The sequence below is a fragment of the Tetrao urogallus genome, assembly GCF_951394365.1.
Source record: "Tetrao urogallus genome assembly, chromosome: 5".
NCBI classification, from domain to species: domain Eukaryota; kingdom Metazoa; phylum Chordata; class Aves; order Galliformes; family Phasianidae; genus Tetrao; species Tetrao urogallus.
The window spans coordinates 60093579-60115981 of record NC_136818.1 but is presented as its reverse complement, the minus strand read 5'-3'; the positions used below and the strand labels follow the sequence as shown (position 1 = coordinate 60115981).

General features: G+C 37.2%; 1 protein-coding gene across 2 annotated transcripts in view; it reads right to left on the bottom strand.

The window, feature by feature from the left end:
* Positions 1-470: 470 nt before the first annotated feature.
* Positions 471-22403, bottom strand: part of PLPP4 (phospholipid phosphatase 4) — a gene marked incomplete at both ends in the record, with an annotated part of 44288 nt that continues 22355 nt past the window's right edge. The window contains 4 exons of one of the 2 annotated variants that reach the window (XM_079535517.1): positions 471-670; positions 1984-2154; positions 18766-18890; positions 20337-20400. In XM_079535517.1, coding sequence (XP_079391643.1) covers positions 471-670; positions 1984-2154; positions 18766-18890; positions 20337-20400 — 560 coding nt within the window. The remainder of the gene's footprint in view (positions 671-1983; positions 2155-18765; positions 18891-20336; positions 20401-22403) is intronic. The other variant, XM_079535518.1, reaches the window with a different exon arrangement.

Here is a 22403-nt window from a genome sequence, read left to right as displayed (position 1 = left end):
AGAAACATCTGGCCAGAACAGACACTGAACACCTGATGAAAAGTGCTGTGTGTACTCATCACCCATTGAAGTGAGTGAGTGCTGAAGACAATCAAACTTTCTAGGAGATACAACGTACTTAAGAAAATCTGTTTCCAGATCTACAGTATCCTCAAGCACATCTTCTTTAAAATTACTTTCTTGATCAATCTCCCTGTGGGATTGTCTTTTAATGTCCTGTTTCCCCTGAATAATCTATCTGTTTGCAGTAGACTGAAAACAGATAATTCAGCAGTCAATATGAACAGAAACTCGGAATTTAAAAGTATAGTGATACTATGGCATTAAAAAAAAAAACTCAATTTGTCTTTATAACAAGGAAACGAAAAAAAAAAAGAGGTGCAGACCAAGTGTATGGTAAGAAACACTGTGTTAAGAGACCAGCTTAGTGAAAATGTGAGAAGGCTAAAAGTTCATTTTGCATTTCTTAGTCATACTGGACCTTCAGTTATTCCCTCCAGAGGCAGGCCAGTAGCATTATCTGCTGTAGGTCTCTCTTCTTTCTTCATTGAGTTCTGATCTAGCAGGCTGACGTAAGATTTATGACAAGCTGTATTACCCAAAGGAGGGTAGTGCTGTCTGTAGCAAATATAAGCAAAAATGAGGCCAATGATCCCTCCAACAAAAGCATCTAGGTAAGAAAAGCAACAAAGTCATGTTACCACTGAATGGACAGACTGTAAGGAACACTGTAAACATAAAGCGTTTGATTGACCTATGTTTAACCCAGACTTACTTTCTACCTTTTTCCTTTGCCCGTAAAGGAAAAAGAATATTCTTTTAATTTCAGTAGTTATCTTTCCTTAAAAGAATCTCTAAATGGAGATCATGGGGACTTGAAAGCAGTCAGTATATTCAGGATCATAATGAAATATTCTAATATTCATCTATTTCAACAATAAATCCTGAATGCTACATTTTCTAGCCAAACTTAACAGGCTTCCTAAAATCTTATAATATTAAGGTTCTCAGTCTTGACTTTGTAATGTACATATACTCTACTCCACCTTTCAGCTACAGTATGCCGTCTTGGACATCATATTGATGGTCTTCGTTCTCACACCACAGCACATACAATACAATTGGATGACGCTGCTGGGCATGAAAAACAAGGCCTGAGCTTTGGCATAGCATGTTACAAAGTGAACATGACTCTCCCTTGAGAAGATAGTTCTTCCAGCTAAGGGCACAGGTCACCTGCAGAGCATTGTGTGCCAGCACGATTCTAGCTTGGGAAGAGCTATCTGAGTTTCCAGATTGAGTTTCAGAAACAAAAATATGAGCACCTGTAATTGGATTCAGATACAACCCCTTGGGTGTAGTTTCCATCCATCATATATAAAATACAGCATAATAATGTGCCTCAGAGCACACGTCAGTACATAAATCCTAATCCTTACTCTTGGCAAGATGTAGTGCACAATGCAAACACACATCCAGAACTAGAGAGTAAACCTGTACACTGCTGTTCATATTCATTTGTGTTAAACTAATTCAAAAAGGTCTCACACAGAGCACAAGAACCCTAACAGCTTCGTGCTCTCTGATCTGAGTGCACCAAGCCCTGGAACAAGGTAAGAACCCTGCAGGAAACTAAGAGATTCCTTCAAGAGCACGTCAAGGTTAATGGATTGTGATTAAGCTGCTACGATAGAGCAAGATGCTGCACAAACACAAAACCAGAGGAAAAAAAAAAGCGTGTAATAGGATGTCTTGCTCTGGTATGGGGACTTCTGTATGAGATGGGAAAGAGCTCAGTGGGACCAAGTAACGCTGCACTTAATTGAAACCAAAAGGTAGAAATTCAGGAGTGTCAGCCAAAGAGAAAGAGAGGTCTGCAATAATGTGCATTGTAACTCACACGATTTCAGTGAAACAAACAAAAAAATACAGAAATGCAAAGCTAATAATGTAGATACATGAAAAAGTATCTCCATAGCTCACCTTGCCAGTGGTGTTTGTAATCACACATACGTGACAGAGCAATCATCATGGCACAGTAGAGAGGCAGTATTGCTGCACAGAGCCGCCAGCTCTTCCCCCGGCCATTTTCTGTGAAGCAATGCAACTTTCCAGCTAGGTAGAAGGTGGTAAAGCCAAGGCCTGAAAATGCAACTGAAAGAAAAATGCAGAATTATACTAATTTGTCATAAACACACTGTAGCATACTATCCTTTCAGATCTGACAGTAGAATCCTTCTACTGCAGAGAAGCCATGGTCTCTACAGGGGGAGATGAGGAGCCAAGCTGAGATGGCAATAAGCTCCATCTACAAGAAGTGAGGGAGTTTCAGAGCACAAATGATGATTCCATGTAATCATAGTAACGATGCAGTTATAACTTTTAAAAGAACATGGCCTATGCTCTAGGAAAATATATTATTTATTTATTTATTTATTTCACAAAAAGTCAACCATTGTGCAAATTAATATTAAAAACAGCCACAAAACCACACAGCAGTACTGTATGAACGGAATGGGCAAAGATGATGTGCAGATCCATTACGTACATCTGCTCTCCACAGCAGTGGCGTTATCTCTGCAGCAATGCAAGCAATCAGGGAAGCAAACACTGCAATGTAGAGCCACTGCCATCTGATATGTACTGAGCTCTCATATAATCCAATGCATCTGCAAATACTGTGCTACCTCTAGCCATTCACATTTCCAATAGCAATTGATTCTTTTTTCCTTTAGCAATTCACCTTTTTCCTCTGGGGGAGAAAGTGGCTGTATAAAGAATCTCTGATTTTTTTAATACATTAAGTCAGATATTTAGATGAATTTATAACGTGAGTCACAAAAGCCTTTTCATGTTAAACCTTCAATACGTCTTTCATGATTCGAGACCTATTGTAAAAAGTTCAGGCTCAAAGCTGAAAATGAAAAGGATGTAATTGTCTTACATTTAAATGATATTTTAAGTTCCATTAACACATTCATACAGAACACACTGAACTGGCAGCAATTACAGAACACAGCAAGTTTCTGAGCTCAACTTCCTTCCTTTTCTGTTCACCTTCCAGAATGCAAGTGGGCTGTTGTGGTTTGTTTTGTTTTGTTCGTTTGTTTTTAGACACTTAATATATTTTATAGCTGTAGAAAAATCAGTGCTGCTGCTGAACAGGTACCCCTGCAAAATACAGCGAATGTCCACAACAATCATACACCAAAATAGAGCATAATCACAGAATGGCCCTGGTTGGAAGGGACCTCAAGGATCATGAAGCTGCAACCTCTTGTCACATGCAGGGCCACCAACCTCCATATCCAACACGAGACCAGACTGCCCAGGGTCCCACCCTGGCCTTGAACACCTCCAGGGCATCGGGGGGGGAGCATAAGCACATAAAGCACTGACAGCAAAATTATTAATATTTATCCAAGTATTCAAAATCCTTTTTTTGACTGCTTCTATATGTTTTACCTTTCTAATACCTACCCAGCTCTGTGAGAGAAGATAAGTTGCATTCACGATAGAAAATTCTGAGTTTCTGCCTTCAGTGTGGGTCAGACGTGCCTTTTTTCTAATCTGCCAAGGCTTTTTAAATGCCCTTGTCCTCATGTTCCCAAATGCTAAGTGTGATAAAGTAATTACTCTGTTTTGCTGATGAATCTATGGGACGGACTATTTTAGCTGACTGCACAATGGTTTTATAAGTTTATACCACACAGCTGTTTAAATGCAATTACTGAAGATTTGCATTTCATCTTCAAACACACAAATAAATCATTTCTTTAGACTGGATAAAGAGAGACAGACAGAATGCTAATTAATCAGCAAACCAACACACCAAATGCTTTGTTTCCTAGCAGCTTTTCCAACCAGTGCTGATTCAGTATTTGTCAGAGGACGGTGGGAGGCAAACCTTAAAATATAAGAGGCTTGAGCAATTGAATAAATCTAAGATTTATTGCAGATTGGGTTACATTCTTATGCTCAGTCCTCTGCAAATGCAATATACATTTGCTTTGCCCTTCATACCATCTATCTAACAGGAAGAAATTATTCCTTCTGCCATTTTTATATCATGGTGTTCTTGAAATGAATGTATTTTCAAGACACATCCTCAGAGCAGCAGGTTTTTTAAACAAAACAAAAACAAAACAGCATCTGCATTTAATTCAGATTTCCACTCTATTGGAAAAAAGTCTTACAAGGTGTAGGAGCTTCTCAGGGGATCAAAACAGAAAAAAAACACTGAAGTACCTCTGTACATTAATGCCTCTGCTATACAGAAAAACCAAATTTTATCACGACCATATCAATATTGTAGATAATGAAGAATGCAGAGAAATCTTTTCTTTATGCACTTAAATTCACAAGTGCTCATGCCTTAAGTTCTTCAATCTAAACTTTAGTTTCTAAACTGAGGTTTCATATTCATGATTCAGGTAAGGTAGAGCTGACCTGCAAAAGCACTACAATGAATATTACAGCAACATCCATCGAAATCAAAATGCACTGCGTTGCCTTTCAGCAACCTAACTTAGCCCCCAGTTAACAGAAGGCATAAAACAGAACTTTCTTCTTTAAAGGTAACTGCTTCATATGTTTCTGAAGTGGAGTTTAAGCTGAGATCTTCCTCGATAGTTAATCACTCATGAAAAATGAAACACTGTAGGATTCTCAGAAAACTGACTGAGGAGATCAGCACCTTAAGAATTTGTTCTACTGTAACACTCTTACTAAGGCGAGGTTCCTTTTGGTATGGGACAATGTAATCTTTTATATATAACTCCAAATCAGACTGAAATACTTATTCTGAGACTGAGCAGGAAAATTGCACGCATCATAAAGAACATCTGCTGCAGATGGAACTGCTGAATGGAAACTGTTCTTTTCTCCATAGTAATCTACATTGAAAGCACACAGTTTGCTGCAATGAATGTTTTAAAGAGATGAAGCAGCACACAGAAACACTCTCAGCCACAGTAGCTACACACATTTTCATGATTTCTGGACTCAAGTCTCTGTGGATGTTATTTATTCATTTATTCACCTTGAATTATAAATAACTACTCTCTGATCTTGGAAGATGTATATGCATGGCAATACACAACCAAACTGTAATACAGTTAGGATTTAAGGCCTAACTAGACATACCTAAGTATTTCCAGAAAGATGAGCTTGTGAATGAACAGAGAACATCCACAGAATATATTTTTGACCCAGACACAAAGCCAGATTTTGCCACACGTGGTTGTGTTCCTCTAAACTGAAGGCGAAAAGAAGAGACTCACACACACTCCTGCAAGGGAACTTAAGCCCAATGAAGTTGGAAAGGTACCAAAATAATACTCTAGCTCGTAGCTATGAAAATAATAACTTGCAAAGCAGCTTTGTGTTACAATATTATAAGACTGATTTTCCTTACCCTGGAGTGTGCACATCCAGAAAGGGCTGCTTGACCCCATATTCACAATGATAGTGCAATCAGCAGAGAAGAGCGTGGAATTATCAGCTAAATACTTGGGAATGTGAGACTATTTATCATAAACATAACAATACATTCTGAAGCCATGGTTCCTCATTTCACATTTATCTGCTAGGTTTTCAAAATATCTGGGAGGATTTCTCCTGTTTCCACACAGTACAGTGTGGAACTAATTTAATGCTAATCACCATCTAAGAAAGGCAGTTCTTTTTTCTACTTCCATAGGAAAGAATAAGGGAAATGAATTAATTCTGAAGATATCCATGTCAGTGAATGTAACTTAAAGCAAATGCATCTGAATTTGGCAGGTTTCAAGCTAAGATCCCAACATTTCTGGGTTAGCAGATGGGAAAATTATCGAGAAAAGCCAAATTCATATATATATACGTATTTTTTGTGATGCAGTTCAGCTGTGGAGCTTGATACCTTGATGCCAGCACTGTTTGAGATTAATGCACTACATGGGATTGGCAGTAGGGTTGGAACTAGACGATTTTTAAGGTCCCTTCCATCCCAAACTATTCTATGATTCTATGAAAGAACTCAACTGCTACGCACTCCATGCAGGCTACCTTGCTTGATGGCTGTATTTTGAAGATATGATCAGTCAAAATCATTGAACAAACAATTTACTCTTCAAGAAATCTAGGACTGCAGGTGATATTTACACTGAAGAACTGGTCAGTCAGTAGAACGTACTTGACAACCCTTTTTTTTCCCCCCATGCAGGCTGGGCTCAGTATTTCACTGCATCATAGGAAAACTGCAGAAACGTATCAGATGACCTACTCTATTACATACGTATTTTCAAATTGTCTAATGTAATAAAAGTCATCATTCTGCACAAGAAAGATGGCAAAGAGGCACAGCAATGTTCCTCATCTATGCTAATACTCCTACTATGTTAATTTCTTACGATCTGGAAGAAACCAATACTCTGTTTACGTAAATAAAGCAAGGAACTGCATAAAGTACCAGCCAGCCCTCTTTAGAGACATTGGCACAAAGGAAAATGAGAAAATCAGTTTGATTCAATTTAAAACAGCATTATCTTAAGATATACTTAACACAAATTCCAGACAGAAATATTTAATTAAGTGCTCAATGAGGAGAAAAGAACAAAGGCACATTTTTTAAACTACACAGTAATGGTGCTTGAAGCATATCAGAAAGAGCTCTATCTCAGCATTATCATTATTGGAATGCACAGAGCTTTGTTAGACTCAACTTTTCAGATTGCTTCTGTCACTCTCTTTTGAAAAAAAGGTTCGGAGAAGAAGCAAAGGGAATGACAGCAACTAGGAGCACAGCAAACCCCATTCCGACATCTTAATCTCTCAGGGGATGTAGGTGGGTTTAAAAAACCATCTGTATGGAGCAAACCAATTATCAAGTTAAAAGGCATACAGGGACAACCCGTGAACAGGAATCTGATCTAAAGCCCCCAAATAAATTATTCATTAAAAACGAATAGCTTTTGTGAGTGTTTTCTGGAAAATGAAGGACTTGAGGACTTTCAGCATCTCAGGTTTCAGTGGATGCTTTGCTAAACACACAGCATGTGTCTTCCTTGCATGATACAGCTTAAAAACTGGAAAGAAAAAAAAAAATACCCCCAACTCATCTCAGTGGCAACAAATTATGAAACTCCAAAACAACCATCACAAATGGCCTGTCAGAGAAAATGATCCATCTCTTTGTAATGCCTTACACTTGCAATGATTACTGCATATTTTTCGTATTCAAACACGTACTATTCTTCACAGGAATTGCACAGCAGCCTGCCGCAATTCTAGCTGGGGCAACTGGTGAATGTTTTCAGTTTCACACTGTTCAAAGCCTGAAATATTTATCTTTCCTGAAGGAAAACATATGATACCAAATGGCTGCATAAATTTTAATGCTGAAATTCAATTCAAAGAGGATTTTATAGGAGTACAATTCCCAGAGTACATTTTGAGCTTACTATCACAAGGCAAAATATATATCTGTTTTTCCAAGTGGGATAGTCAATCACCTTCCCTGTGGCTCAACTTTATTAATTTCTTTCCACAACAACAAAGAAATACAGTTTAGCAGAAGCAACATGAAAAGCACATCACAAAATACAAAAATATGCAAGGATCTGGAAAACAAAAAGGAAGTACTGGAAACAGAGAGACGTTAGAACAAAGAGAGAATTATATTATCTGAAAGGTAAGAAAGCAGACTATAAATCATTAGCTTGCTTTGGCAGGACTGCTGCAAGGAATTCCCATGAAACTTCTTCGTGCATTTTTTTGCCTAGTATGTAATTTACAGGAACCTTTCAAGACATCTCACTACATCTGAAATATCTGAAGTGGTCTCAAGGCATGCGTCCCATCTAGAAAAAAAAAAAGTGAAGTTCTTCTGAATTGCTCTGTTAATTACAGTATTTAACAGAAAGTCCTAGAGATGAACCTGTTCCATGGATTCCTTTGCCAATTCTGATGACAGAAACCTTGAACAAATTCCCTTTCTCTGAGAACACAGTAAAGACAAAGCCCAAAACGTCTCAGATTCTGGAATTACTTTGAATATAAAGAGGACAGCACTCAGGCACTAAGCACAGCAGCCTTAGCATCCAACACTACAACAGATCACCTGATGAATTCAGCCCTCTTCATACAGTTGTGCCAGACTAAAATACATCTCTGCAAGGTGTGGTTTTTACTCTTTACTCATCACTGAGATCTCCATGTTTTTCAGTCACACTTGGTGAAATTAAATCCAACTAATGAATTGATATTGGATTTAAATCCAGGACAGAATGGCATTTGGGGAACGGCACTGCTCTAGTGTGGTCTGTGGATAATGCATTTATCTCCTTACAGGCATAAGGAAAACCATGGATTGACTGAATTTTGTTAGATCAGACCTGCATCCCTTTATGAAATAAAGAAAATATGCCTCTAATTTCTTCCAGAAAAAAAAATATTAAAACTGAGACAAGATTTGTAGAGTAGTTCAAACAGGTCAGCTCTAATTAAATGCCTACTACCTTGACATTTATGATAGCCAGAGGATAATTTTCTTTTTCTGCTCTTTGTTAGCATAAATACAGCATCTAAACACAAGCTCTAGATCACCAGCTATTTAATTCTAGTACAAATTATTGTCACTGTGGGATTTATGAGGCAACTAAGTATAAGTAAGTCCTGTCAAGGACAAGTTTTTCTTTACAGCTCAACATTCTTTCAAAGGGGAACATACCAAGCCACACACTGAATGGGGTAACTTCTTACCACCCATTCTGTCATACATAAATCTTCAGTATTGTCATTGTAAATGGATGACATACTGCTCAACTGCTTGCTATCACATTTATCATGCCAGGTAGTTGCATCAATCTCTCTTGGACATATGGATCAGCATGTGAAATACAGTCAAAACACAATTTGAAGAGTATTTTAGCGGACAGAAAAGCTTTACAGCAGAGGTTTGGAGTGTTTCCACCAAACACACAACACAATATGGCAAAGAGCATCAAGGAGTGTGCTGTAAAATCTGTTGCCTGTTTGTATTTTTAATTCAAGAAAAATAAGTCTTTTGGAGACTTTTGGAGATGTACATAATCTGAATCTCAGAATAGCAGGATTTGATTTATTAGTAGTGTTGGAGAACTAAGCTTTACAGAGTTTGTCTCTTAAGCCCCTCATGAATTCAAACAGCCTTTGAGTGCTGAGAAGTAAATATGTCAAAGAGGTAAAAACCTGAAACACAAACATTCCCAAGTATACTTACAGTTTGAATTAAGAAGCCAATAAACCCCACAGGGGACCTTTTTTTTTTCTTGCCTAAGACATTTATTCCTTACTTCTCAAGATACTTATATAAGAGGATGAAATATTTCAAAGAGGCACTGCTGTACAGTTGTTAATTAAGAGATTTATCTTGAAAATAGGGAGTAGCAGCAATTACTGCCAAAACCTGTGGCTTGTAGCTCATCTGTTACTTAAAATGTTCACTCTCAACTGAAGGAAATATGATTATCCTCCATGAAATTGCTAGCTAAGGATAATTAACAGTTGAAATTTAAATACCCAACTATAATTACATGTACTGCAGTAATATTTGATACAAATTATCACAGCACAGCAAACAATTCTATTGAAATTCAATAACTCCTTCACTCTGAATCAAACCAACCATTTTTATTTTTTTTTCAAACGAATGTCTTTTAAAAATGTAAAAATATTTTATTTTCTAAAACTGACTAATTTCAGTTACTTATTGAGAAAGGGGAAGAGAAAGTGGCTGTCCACTGTTCATCTAAAAGACATAATACTTTCCAGCCTCTGCCTCCTCCTATTTTGGGGTTGTTTGGGGCTTTTTTTAGTGACACAGCAAGACACACCACAAATACAACACAAACATACATGAACGCATTCAGCAGAACAGATAATTTTAGAGATAAAGGAGAAATGAAATATTAAACAATCTGCCAGTCAACATCAAAAGTGCTTTTTTTCTTTTCTTTTTTAAACAGCTACGATTTTCCACATCTAAGATGGCAGGTTTACACCAAGAAGTCTCCTACTCCAAGAGATATTTATAATATAAGTATGTTTGAACTCCTACTTTTAGACTTTTTTCTTATTTGCAGCATGTGATACTTCCATTATTCAATACAGGATCTTGCTGCGTTCATTCACACAAACTTACTAATTTCAAGGAAGTCACAGAGGAAGACAGCCAGAGCAGGCAAGACAGAGAAGCCAGGTTAATAAAATGCAGAATAAAATAACTAATAATATGACAGAGGACTTACTGCATCACTGAGCACCTTTCACCAATTTAAATTACACACAGAGACCTGAGTCTGTAGAATTTGCTTTGCTATCAAAAACTATCTGAACCATCCTGATTTCCTTACTTAACTCTCTCTGTAGAACCACCCATGGATTTTTCCCTCTCCCCTCTTTAAAAAGAGCTCCTTTGCTATTTCTCATTGGCAATTTTATTTCTATGTTCAACTTGAATGGTTTTCCAACATGATATGGAACTTCCAACGCAATCATTTTCCAAAAGTTTCTGCTCAAACAGAATGCAGAAAATTGTAAAATCACAGTTTAGATGGAAAACAAGTGAGAACTAAAAGTCTCAAGAGAAAAATCACCAGAAAAAATACAGGAAATCAGTTGACTGCTACAAAGCAGTGTTCACTTTGAAAATATTTAGCATCAATATTTTATGTGTCGGGTTTGTTAGATAAAGTAGTGACTTCATTATTTGCTCAGTTCTCTGCCAAAGGGAGGAAAAAAAATATTACCTATCTGCTCACTTATCTGTAATAGCTGGTTTCTTTCTGTGTAGAACTGACAGTAATAGCAAAACCCAAATGGGACTTTCTGTAGATGCTCTGCACTTCTCTCATTCTGGCATAAATTACAGTCTTGATTTCATGCCATCTATCACACAGTATTTATCTCAAGAGATTTTTAATATTTCCTTGTTTTCAACAGATACATTTACACGATCAAATATCTTTATTACTGAGTTTCCTATAAATTGATAAATCAGGCAGACACCTCTACATAAAGGTGCCTCCCATTTCAGCATTTTAATTCAATTTTGAAGGTTCTATTTATTATTATTTTTTTGTTTAGTCTTAGCATGGTCTCCAACAACATAATGCAATGTGCTGCAAGAGGGGACTGTCGTAACAGCACATGCCTGATCAGAGTGAAAATGGTGACACAGAAACCTGGAGTCTTACCTGGAGTCTCTAAAGATTTATAAATTTACCCTATCCAAAATTAAGAGTGTCATACAGTTATTCCTGGACAAAATAAATCACAGAACCCTATGCACCAGCCTCCTCTGTCTTCAGGTCTGAGTTGATACATTTATTTTCTTGAGCTTTCTGACCCGTTTTGCTCCACAGAAGAGCTGTCATCACAGTTCACAGGCTAAAACTGATATTCAGATCCTTAGAGTAACTCAGAGTCATTTTTGCTGAACAGGTCAGTCAGAAGAACAATGGTCTCAGCTTTGTGCACAGCAGAAGTCTACAACACCGTAACCTTTTCTTCAGGCTATGAAATCAAGCATGTACCTCAACCTTACTGAAAGCTTAAGGTTAGGCAAAAGAATGGAGAGAATTAGTCTGAAAGCTTTTCCTCTACACTGATGAAAGAAAATTCAGCTGTAATGACCAAGAAGGAAAAAACAGCTATAATAACCAAGAAACAGCAACAGCTGCTGCAAAAACATATTTATCCAAGTCAAATTCAGAGACTCTTACTTCCAGCTCATTTCTTTCACTTTGCTTCTCCAGCTCTTGAAGAAGAACCATGTCAGCTCTTAAGAGCCATTCATTCTACTCCTCATTAATGACCTAGGATGCAAGATGATAACCCTTTTCTTCCCTCACTCTCCTTTGAAGCCTCAGTCTATTCCTAAATTCCCTGCATTACGTGAACTAGAGATTAGGAAAAACAAAACAAAAGCCTCCTAAAATCTTTTGGTTTCCTATGTGAATCACGAATTAGAGTGGACTGCAAATCATTAAATCACAGTCCTGAGACCAAGAAATCTGGTACAATTTAGTTACAATTTTCTGATGTCTCGTGTAGGCTTTGATAATGCTAAATCACATGCTACTTCTGTGAAGAATTACACTACTTGCAGGTTTTCTTCCAGAAGGTTGGTGAATGTTGCTGGATAGCAGAGAGATGTAACACCTCAGGTTTTTCAGCCATCTTAACAAAAAAGGCTGCGTGCTGCTGAGAAGCAAAGATCCCTCATGCAGCTTGAAAGCAAGCCTACCGTTTTCAGAGAAATTAATGGAAAGATAAGGACGTTCCCTTTCACCTTAAGATTTGGTATAGCCTCAGGCAAATAAGTGGTATTAACAACAGCATAGCTACATGGCTATATCTGTGCACAAAGAAAATGGCAGCTAAATAGCAACCTTGATTAATACAATAATATACATTAGAGCTGCTCAATAAGTCGGCATCTGAGTAATTCAACATACAGTCTTGATAGCTTGTGAAATTTAATAGGAACTCTGTTTCTAGGAAATGTGTCAGAGTTGGAAGGAAAGGCATACATACTCCTAATAGGATGTGGGGGCTGATATTCCTTCTGAAGGAAGACATGGAAATGCAATGAGAAAAGGCAGCTGGGACTCCTTTTCTCTCCTTGGTCACAGATAGGACTGGAATATCTCTGCAGAATAATTTTTTTTTTTTTTTTTTTTTTTTTTAAAGCTTGTTACTAGGCTGAGCAATTGCTGCAGTCATTCATAATAGAATCTGGCTACTTAAAGTAGAAAATTACTATTCAGAAATGGTCCAAGGATATAATCTCATTTATTAGGCCAGCAGAAAATAATGATCCTTTTTTTTTTTTCCTCTATTATTGTTTCTTTTCTAGAGACACTGCTCTTTCTCCCACCAAATAAGCATGGCTGACATCACATTCAATACTCTTATCGTGTACATATCCTATTTTTAATATAAATAGAATCTACATCGTGTTACATGCTCCACTTGCAAAGTTTTCTTAAAGGCAGTAGCTGTACTAAAGTGTAAGGTAGGTATCAAGACTTTAATTCTTAGATTACTGCTCCCATTAACTTTGTTTGCTGATCATTTATTTGATGTAGCAAGACAAATATTAATAGAACAGAATTCCCCAGCTAATTCAGTTCTGGCACTGATTCTGATCAGTTACCCTCTATACTGCAAAAAAACTGAAATTACCCTCTATACTGCAAAAGGACATTTTACCTTAATCTGTGATGAGTTTATACCTGAAAAGGCTCACCCTGAATAGGGAAATTAAAAATCAATTCCCCGCAATGTTACAATTTGAAATGTGAAACTCTTGCAAATCTGGCCATGGAAAATGTTAATTACCTAAACAGTGGCATATCACCACATAGGCCATTTTTGTAAGGAAAGTGCAAGTTGCTAAAAAACCACACAGTTTGAAAGAAACAGTACTTATCAAAGAAGAATTTCTAATAGAAAATGGATAAAACCAAAACATAGAAATTGACCATTTGTTGATTATTTTCCTTCCTGTCTATGGAGACTGTGAGGTATTTGTAAGCTGTGGGCTGAAAGAGACACAAAGTTGACATACATTTAGCAGTTTAATACTCCCAGAAAAGTATCTTCTTATGAGTACCCAATAAAGACTCAACACATAAAAGAGAACTCAGGTTATAACAGTAAGAGTCCCACACTGATCTCACTGTGCTGTTTCTCTCAACCCTCCGCCATCCCAGTCCACATCATTCACAGCCATAGGCACACAAGACCCATAATACATATTTGCAGCACATTTGTACTTGGCATTGGTGGCATATCTTCATTTCAGTGACAAATTCTGGGTCAAAGATGCAACTAAAATGCCATGTGGCAGGTCTTCCTCGTTCTGATTCAGAGCTGAGTGCAAAACTTGGTACCACCAATTTGAGGAGATGATCTGGATTCGTAATTTTGAATCAAAATCTTCACAGATGGCAGCTTAAGGGAGTTAATTGCAGGCAGTAATTGGAAAAAGATGTGGATTTCTATGAATTTGTGCTTCTAAAACTTTTTGTGATAATTGTTTTTCATTCTTTTACAGTATCCCTCAACTTGCAACTCTCCACTTTCATCGTACACACAACACTCAACTTCTCTACCTGAAGAAATCTAGTTACTGGAAAATAGTACTTTAAAATCAATTATCAGTCAGTGTACAAACAGTCCACACGTACCTAGCCTAGATAAGCACATGTTCTTACACTGAAATCTGTTTTGGTCAAAGATGATTTTTAGAAGTGATCAGATGTTTCCCAATGGTTTTGATACCTGGAAAGCTTCACAGTGCAGTAGCCCAAAAATATTTTCTGGATCTCTTATTAGCATTCTTGATGAGAAAGGGAAGTTACTACAACAAGGAAAAAAACCTCAAAACTATGCAGAAAATTACTGGAGCATGCAGCAGTCCATAATATTCAACCAAAGCTTAATAGAGGAAAATCATACTAGCATGATGAATTCAGAGCAATTAGAAATGAGGTACCAAGATCAGAAAAGAGATATTCAATTAGGTGGCTCAAGATTAGACCAGAGGGAAGTATTTATCCTACAGGAAGCTCACAAACCGCATGCCAATAAAGGTAATTTTCAGCTGTAGGAAAATGCTACAATATAAAATGTTTAAAATTAATATAGCAAAACGTTCATGTTTTTTAAATTTGTCATGAATATCTGCATGTGGCAATGAACTGACACAGCACAAATGATACAAGAAGGTTTTACTATCTTCATTATCTGTGAATCTATGCATATACCTGAAAGACAAAGTATGTTTCCAGATTTAATTCTGTAAGATGTCAGGGTGCAGGACTCCCTGGTCAAACCTTCCAGAAAGACATAGATGGCAGGAAATATTCTCAAAAGCCACCTGTGTACAAGCTCGCAAAGAATTTTTTATTTGTTTTTGTTTGTTGCATAGCAAGGGATCAACAGCTTAATTGAGCTCTCTCATTTAAAGTAGGAAAAAATATACAAAATAAAAACAACACATAACCCACAATATTTGACAGGACCAGCTTATATTTGTGATATCATCAGAACCATAAAGTGAAAAAAGAATTTTGCTCCTTCAGTTCTCCCCATCTTACAGGCACCTGATTGGTAAGACAACAACATCACAGCTACCTGAGCAGTCAGTCTTCTTCTCATCTGCCTCTACATTACAACCATCACTCCTGTCATAACCATGGCATATCAGCTACAGATCTGCAGCTCATTTGTAAAATTGCTGTAAAAAAAAAAAAAAAAAAAAAAAAAAAAAAAAAAAAAAAAAAAAAAAAAAAAAAAAAACTTGTAAAATTTTCCAATCTCAGCTTGCATTTTTTGCTTCTTCACTTAATGGAGTATGAACACAAAGGGCTTAAAACCTCTTTTCCTATTTCAAATACCTCTTTCATTTCAGGCAAAGATGCAGTTCACATCTGTCTGGAAGTCTCTTACTTTACAAAACAGTCTGTGCTCCACACTTTTTAAATTCGTTTTATACAACCTGCTTGGTACAGGGAGATGACAGACAAGGGAATTTAAGTGAAAAAAACAATTTAAAAAAACACCAAAAAAATATAAAAAGATTAACTGTGCTCTAACGAGGAAACTGAACTCTCCTTCAGGGCACAAGTGGGATACAGGTAGTTCACAACATTACTTTTGACTACACAAGGTCAGGTCTGGCCATCTGGGGTGCCAGCACTGCCACTACTGTTACACATCCCAGTAGTGCATTTCTATCATACAACAGTCACAGCAACACGGACTTTCTTGTTAAAGGCCACATTTTGCATGGCTGACATCCTGATATAACAAAGCCTTTGATTGACAGCCTGTCCAAGGAGCAGTGCAAGAAAAATGAGTTTCAGGATGAAAACGGCTCTCTACTAAAGCTTCTAATCTTTCTACACAGGCAGTCTGGAAGCTTTCACTTGTGATTTACTTTCTTCCCATGTTCCAGTTAAGTAGAAAATACCAACCCACAGCTGGCTACTTTTAAATGTAATTCCAGAAGAGGTACTGGAGTTCAACATCAACCCTCATTCTCCCCATTAAAATTTCTTCAGCTGTGAAAAAAAAAACAAAAAACAACAGTAACCAAATCAAAAAACAGTAACCAAAATCATTTTTGCTGTCACTTCACAAATTCCACACCAAACAGAGTACAATTGAAATCTGAAGAATGGAACTCCTTCACTTTATCTTGTAGTGATCTCATGCTGTAGGAAGGGCAAAAGTAGCAAAGGGGAAAAAAGTAGTCTTGTACTGAACTTATAGAAGGAAAACCTGCAGTTAAGAGCATGTTAAGAAGGCAGGAAGGGTAAATTTTTAAAGCTAATGAGGGAATAATTTCTATTTTATTTTACTTTTTACAAAGACGAGGGAAATGTAGTTTACATATTACACAAAGCCAAAGACTGAAAATGCAGAATTACAGAAACAAATGCTGAACAGAGGTGACAATATCCTGAACATCCTCATTGCTTCACACATCCAGGAAGGCAGTGAAATGTGTTTCCCACAGTCATGTCTATCAAGAAAATAAATACTACCACAAGTATAAATTATTCTTGATAAAATACTAATGAAAAAAACCTCCATCTAAATAATTTTGCTTCACAGAAGGCAAAAGGGATGGCATCCCATGCATATCAATTTGCAATTGCTTCCTTCTCCATTAGGAGAATAAAATACGTGTGGATTCAAAATACATAATCTTATCAGACTTAACTATTTGGAGCCTGACGTTATAATATTTAAGTACTTCAAGCAACTTCAGAATTGCCTTAATTTCACATACACTTACGAACAGATAAAAGCTACTGCATATATAATATCTCCTCATTCTCATCACATGACAACAAAAGGCTTTGTGGCAGGAAATAAAGCCAACTCAGCCACATGCTAATATTGTTCTAGTCAGGGAAGGGGAAAGCCACTCAAATTTTTTTTTTTTTTTTTTTTTTTTTTTTTAATCTAAGTCCACTGGGCCATCATTCTACTCCTATTGAATTTTCTGTGAGCTGCAGCAACATAACTCAGTGCTGATAAAAACCAATGGCAGTTACAAATAAAACCTCACAGTGCGTTCTGTGAGCTGCCCCACTGGCATGGAGACAACACACCATGCAAGGTGACAAGCAGCCTTGATAAGAGAACTCTGACATGGGTCAGAACAACCCAGAGCACTACACACACACACACAGGCTGTTTCCAGACTGAGCACACCCAAACGCATCTCCCTAGATTAAACTTTGCAGCCCTAAGGAGTAAACTGCTACACTGCAATAAAGTGAGCAATTATAACATTTGCTGTTTATTGTGGGGTAACCTGCAGATTCTAGGTACATCAGCGTGTAATTCTAATTATTTTAAGCTTTTGTTGTTACACAGTGAACCAAGAGAATTGCAATTAAACATGACAGTCAGCATCTGAAGACAGTCTAAAGATAGCAGTAAGTACCTTTTGTTCTAAGTGGCATAGGATATAATCTGTTACTGTCTCTCTAATGTGAATCAAAACTAATAAACAAAATTTGACACAGCTGGGTTGGTTTACCACTTAAGACTATAAAGCTTATAAGCTTGCCACAAACATCTAGTACTCTCTTAACTGTTCAGGAACTCAAACAAGAAAAAGGAAACAAGATCAGCCCAGAATTTCATTCATCTCATTAAGTGACTTGTTATGTAACTCTGTTCAGTTACACAACTTGAAGTTATGAGTTCGAAAGAAGATCAGGAAGATAAATTCCAAAGATTTGCATTGGTGCTACTTAACTGGCTGTTGTCAGAAACTTAACAGTGCAAGAAACAAACAGTGTCGGCCAAAAAAAAGGAAAAATCACACACAATAAACCAACCTTGCAGTAATAAAGTTATTTTACACATCATAAGAAGTTTTATGAGACCTTCTGACATCAAACACAGTAGAAGTCAGGTCTGCAAGACAGAGGAAGGAACCTCTGTAACATCTGAGTTAATATAACTAATTTAATCAGATCTGAGTTTTCACAAAGTCACCTACATGTCTTCCAGTTCACAGCACTAGCTAGGAGCAGCTGATCATTCCATAATATCCCATGTGGATAACGTGGATATTGTCAAAAGACTAAGAATACAGGAATTCATTCTTCTACCAGCAAATTATGATAACTTCTAAAACTGTGGAGACTTCTTGAACCCATCTCATACCCAGTTCATTACAATGAACAGTACCACAATGATGCACCACACTGTCTCTGTATTCCTTCCTATCCCTTTCACCTCCAAGCATTTAACTTCCCATGAAGAAAAGCATTTTAGTAATAGAATATTATAAAAATAGAGAAGAAAGAAAAAGATTTAGTAGATCTAGTACTTGCAAGATATTAACTCATACTTGTCAAAACTACTTTGGTCAAACACACTCTGCCACATTTCATATCTCAGTGGAATATAACAGTATATTCTATACAAGCACTGGATGCACAGAGGCCTGCATTAAGAAACAGGTATCCCTTAGAACAGCACTGTTTTCTTTAACCCTGTATAATATTTCACTTTACTGATAGTCCTGCTACGGCTCTCAAGTGGTTCTCAAGATAAGGAGAGGGAAATTTGTGGCAGTGGTGACTGAAGACAGAAGCACCCCTCTAGCAAAAATCAAGCTCACCATCTAACAAATAAAGAGTCATTCCAAAACATAGACACAGTACAGCTTTTCACAAAAGAAACGCTGCATCTGAATGAACTTACAGGAAGAGTGGATACTTGGAAAGCTTTTCCTGCCTTCAGACACCAGATCTGGATCACCTGTGCAGTGCATTTCAGAGTTCATTACTCCATCTGGAAAGCAGCGGTAAAAGAAATCGGGACGCGGTCTACAAAAAACACCATGGATATTAAAAATATAAATGCTGTAGTAACACATAAACCTCAAAGCGATTATTACATTCACTGCCTATTTCACATTCAGTAGGTTTCTTCCTGCTTTTAACACAGAACCAGAAATGTTTCGTTTTTCTGAAATAATCAATTTAAGGCAAATTTTTTGCAGGCAGGCTCCCTCAGGGAGTCCTCCAGCGCAGAAGTTGTAGCCTGTCTCTCCCCACGGCATGTTTCATTTGAAAGAGCATGCAGGATCTCAGCTCTGAAAATGAGCATGTAAGGCTACACCTCCCTACAGCAATCAGTCATGCATAACACTTCCAGGGACAGAGAAAAGTAGTGTAGAAACCCCAGAAAGTCGCACAGGTCACGCTGAGGCTTGGTTGAGAACAGGACAGCTTAGGTTATGAAACCGTCACCAGAACAATAAAAATTCCTATTGCCAGCCTCCATGCTGCCTCTGTGTATACACTGAACAAACCAAGATTCTTTTGCCCTGCTCTAAGCTGAGTAGTAGCACGTAGGTTTGGCTGGTATCACAGTGACTGAGCTAATAAACCTTGCAGGAAGCAAGGTGAATGACCACATTCACAGACAAGCTGATAAAGCAGCTAGCTGCCTTGAGGTGCAGGCAAAATGAGCTCACGTCTGCCTGAAGAAGATGTTGCAGACATTCTTAATTATATTGCAAAAGCACTCCTTAAAATAAAACTGCCGAGTACTGTTATTGTCAGGGCATCAGCTCTGTAGCAGAGAGGGTCCATCAGGCATCAAGCACAAATACTTAATGCTGCAACACAGCTGAAGCTAATCAGTTAAACGATGTACAAATTCAAGTCAGTTATATGCCTTTCAGGAGAATTTTTGATAAAGAGCCAAAAACTACTTGAAAATTATTTTCCTGAAAATTTGCTTGCTACAGTTTTTTTTGATTCCTTCATTCAAATTTACACTTCAAGAACGGCCTACCAAGGAATGTGCTCACTGCTCAGCTCTAAGTTCTGCTGTTACCACACTGAGCGGAATACTTCATATAAAATGCAGGCAGTGGGTTATATCAAGGCTCAATTGATTTCTGTTCCAGCAGACTAGTGGCACTAGCATCTAAACTCCCACATACTGTGACCCTTCTGTGTTACCAACATAATGAACTGGTGTATGCTCACATCTCTCCTTTCAGACTCCTCATTTGTCTGGATCCACCAACTGATCAAACAAATAACACAACACAAGGGTACACATTCCCATCACAGTTGGATGTCACATAATAAAGTTATACAATACCTGTACCAGGGCAAGGACAGTTTTCCACAGGCCCCTGCTAACTCAATATGCTTTGGAGCAGCAGTTATATTTTTATTAAGATGTATTGTACCTGACAACTCTTTCTTAGTTTCTTTAAAAGTTAAAGCCATCATTTATAATATGACAAGACTTACCTTCCCACTATTAATTTAATAGTATTTGTGCAGACTCCATTCAGAGCTAGAGCCAAGGAAACAGCTACAAAACAGAATGAAAAAAAAACAAAACACAACAGAACAATAGCAACATAAATACCAAGCTATATACTGTAGCATTACAGCATTTGATTTACAGACCAAAACCATCAGTGAACTGAAAACTGAATGAGCTCTGAAGCCAACTGTATTTTTTCTGAACTACCCATACTTAGGGTAGACCCCAAAGAATCACTTTCTTTGTTCTGCTTTTATTCTTCAAAACCTGATTTTCCTATCATGTCATCTGCACAGACACAAACCATCAATTAGTAACAATAATTAGAGAATCCTGTGTTTATCACTTCTGTAATTTACCAAATTAAAATTATTACTCTCTTTTGGTAAAGTATTCCTGTATATACCTCTTCTAAAGTTATGTATACATAAATAAAAACACATGGCTATATGCATATCTATGACCCAATGAAACAGTCTATTTTAAAGTTAAAAAACACCCTTTTGGCTAAAATTAGAACTGAATAATCTTTTATTTTTCTTTCAGAAGGACGTGGATGTTTTGACTAAAAATCTCAACATTTTCCCTCCTAGGATTTACCAACTTTCCTAATAAAACAGGAATAATAAACAGGAGCTCTCATCCTAGGTATGACTGGATGATATTATTTGTACTCACATGCCAAGTCCCAAGACTTTCCAAATAACCTCATCTAAAGCCTGCAGATATTACAGCCTTGAATTCAGTGGCATTTAGATCCACTCTCTTTTAGTATAAAACTAACCCAATGTTGCAGTCCTCAATGTAGCTCCCTGTTAAAGGACACGCATCGCTGAATTTTATTCCTCATCAGAATAAAGTATAAGTAAATAAATCAGGCAATTCTTTGATTTCCAGAACAGTTGCAGTAATAGAGCTTTTGACCATGACAGCTGCACGAGCTATTTTCCCATTGGACTGCTGCCCCAGATGCTGCACTTCAGCAGCATTCATCCTACCTCCATAAAATTGTTGCCTGAGGATATTATAGATTATAAAGATGTGTGTTGTAGGATCTTTCTTTAGGTAAAAAAGAAGAAAAGAAAAAAAAAAAAAGAGGACCTCCGTCAAGATAAAATAAGAGTTCTCAGACTTTCAGATTTTAACAGTAGCTGCAAGCAAAAAAAAAAAAAAAAAAAAAAAAAAAAAAAAGTAAATTCTAGAGACAATGATATTGTTCTAAACAGTCTTCCACTTGCAGCACCTATGTTCACAGTGACTACTTAGGCCCATGCTCCTTTTCCTCTTAATTGGTTTTCTCTTGGTTATTTATAGTGATCACGTATCTTGAGAAACACACAAAATTCCAAAAAGTCAAATGCAAATGAACAGCTTTGTCACAGCACATCCTCTATTTTAAAAATGGGTAAATGCACAGACACCTGCTTTCCAAGACATGTTTTCATGTCTTTTCATTAAGCCACTGTTTATGACATGTCTGAATGAACCAGACTTCTTCCATTGTTGCATATCGTTTACAATGGCAATCTAATCATCAGATGTCTGTGTGAAGCTGGTAAAAAAAAAAAAAAAAAAATTACATCTACCCTCACTTTATTTACTTCAGGAAAAATTCATACTGCCCACCCATAAGGTGCACAACTGTGTCAAGAAGGCACTTCAAGAGAAAGGATTAATGGCACCTATAGCAGGAAGCTAACTGCTGCTTAGCCTCAGTGCATTGGATTATCTTTCTTATACTAACCTACGTGATGAGCAAAGCATTTTCACATCCTTTTAACCATTCATTCCTAAAGAAATTCACCTTTTGAGGGATTTCTTGTTCATTCATTATGAATGTTACATGCTAGATCTCAGCACAAATCAGCAAGGCTATCAATTAAAGAATCTTCCTATCAGCCTTACATCACCAGATGCATCAAATCTGCTGAATGAAAACACTGAATCAAATCAATGTTCAGTATACTTGAGCATAATTAAGCCACAAGGAGCTCTACATCTACGGCACTCGTTGAACAGGGATACCTTGCAGAACCATCAAGGTTGGT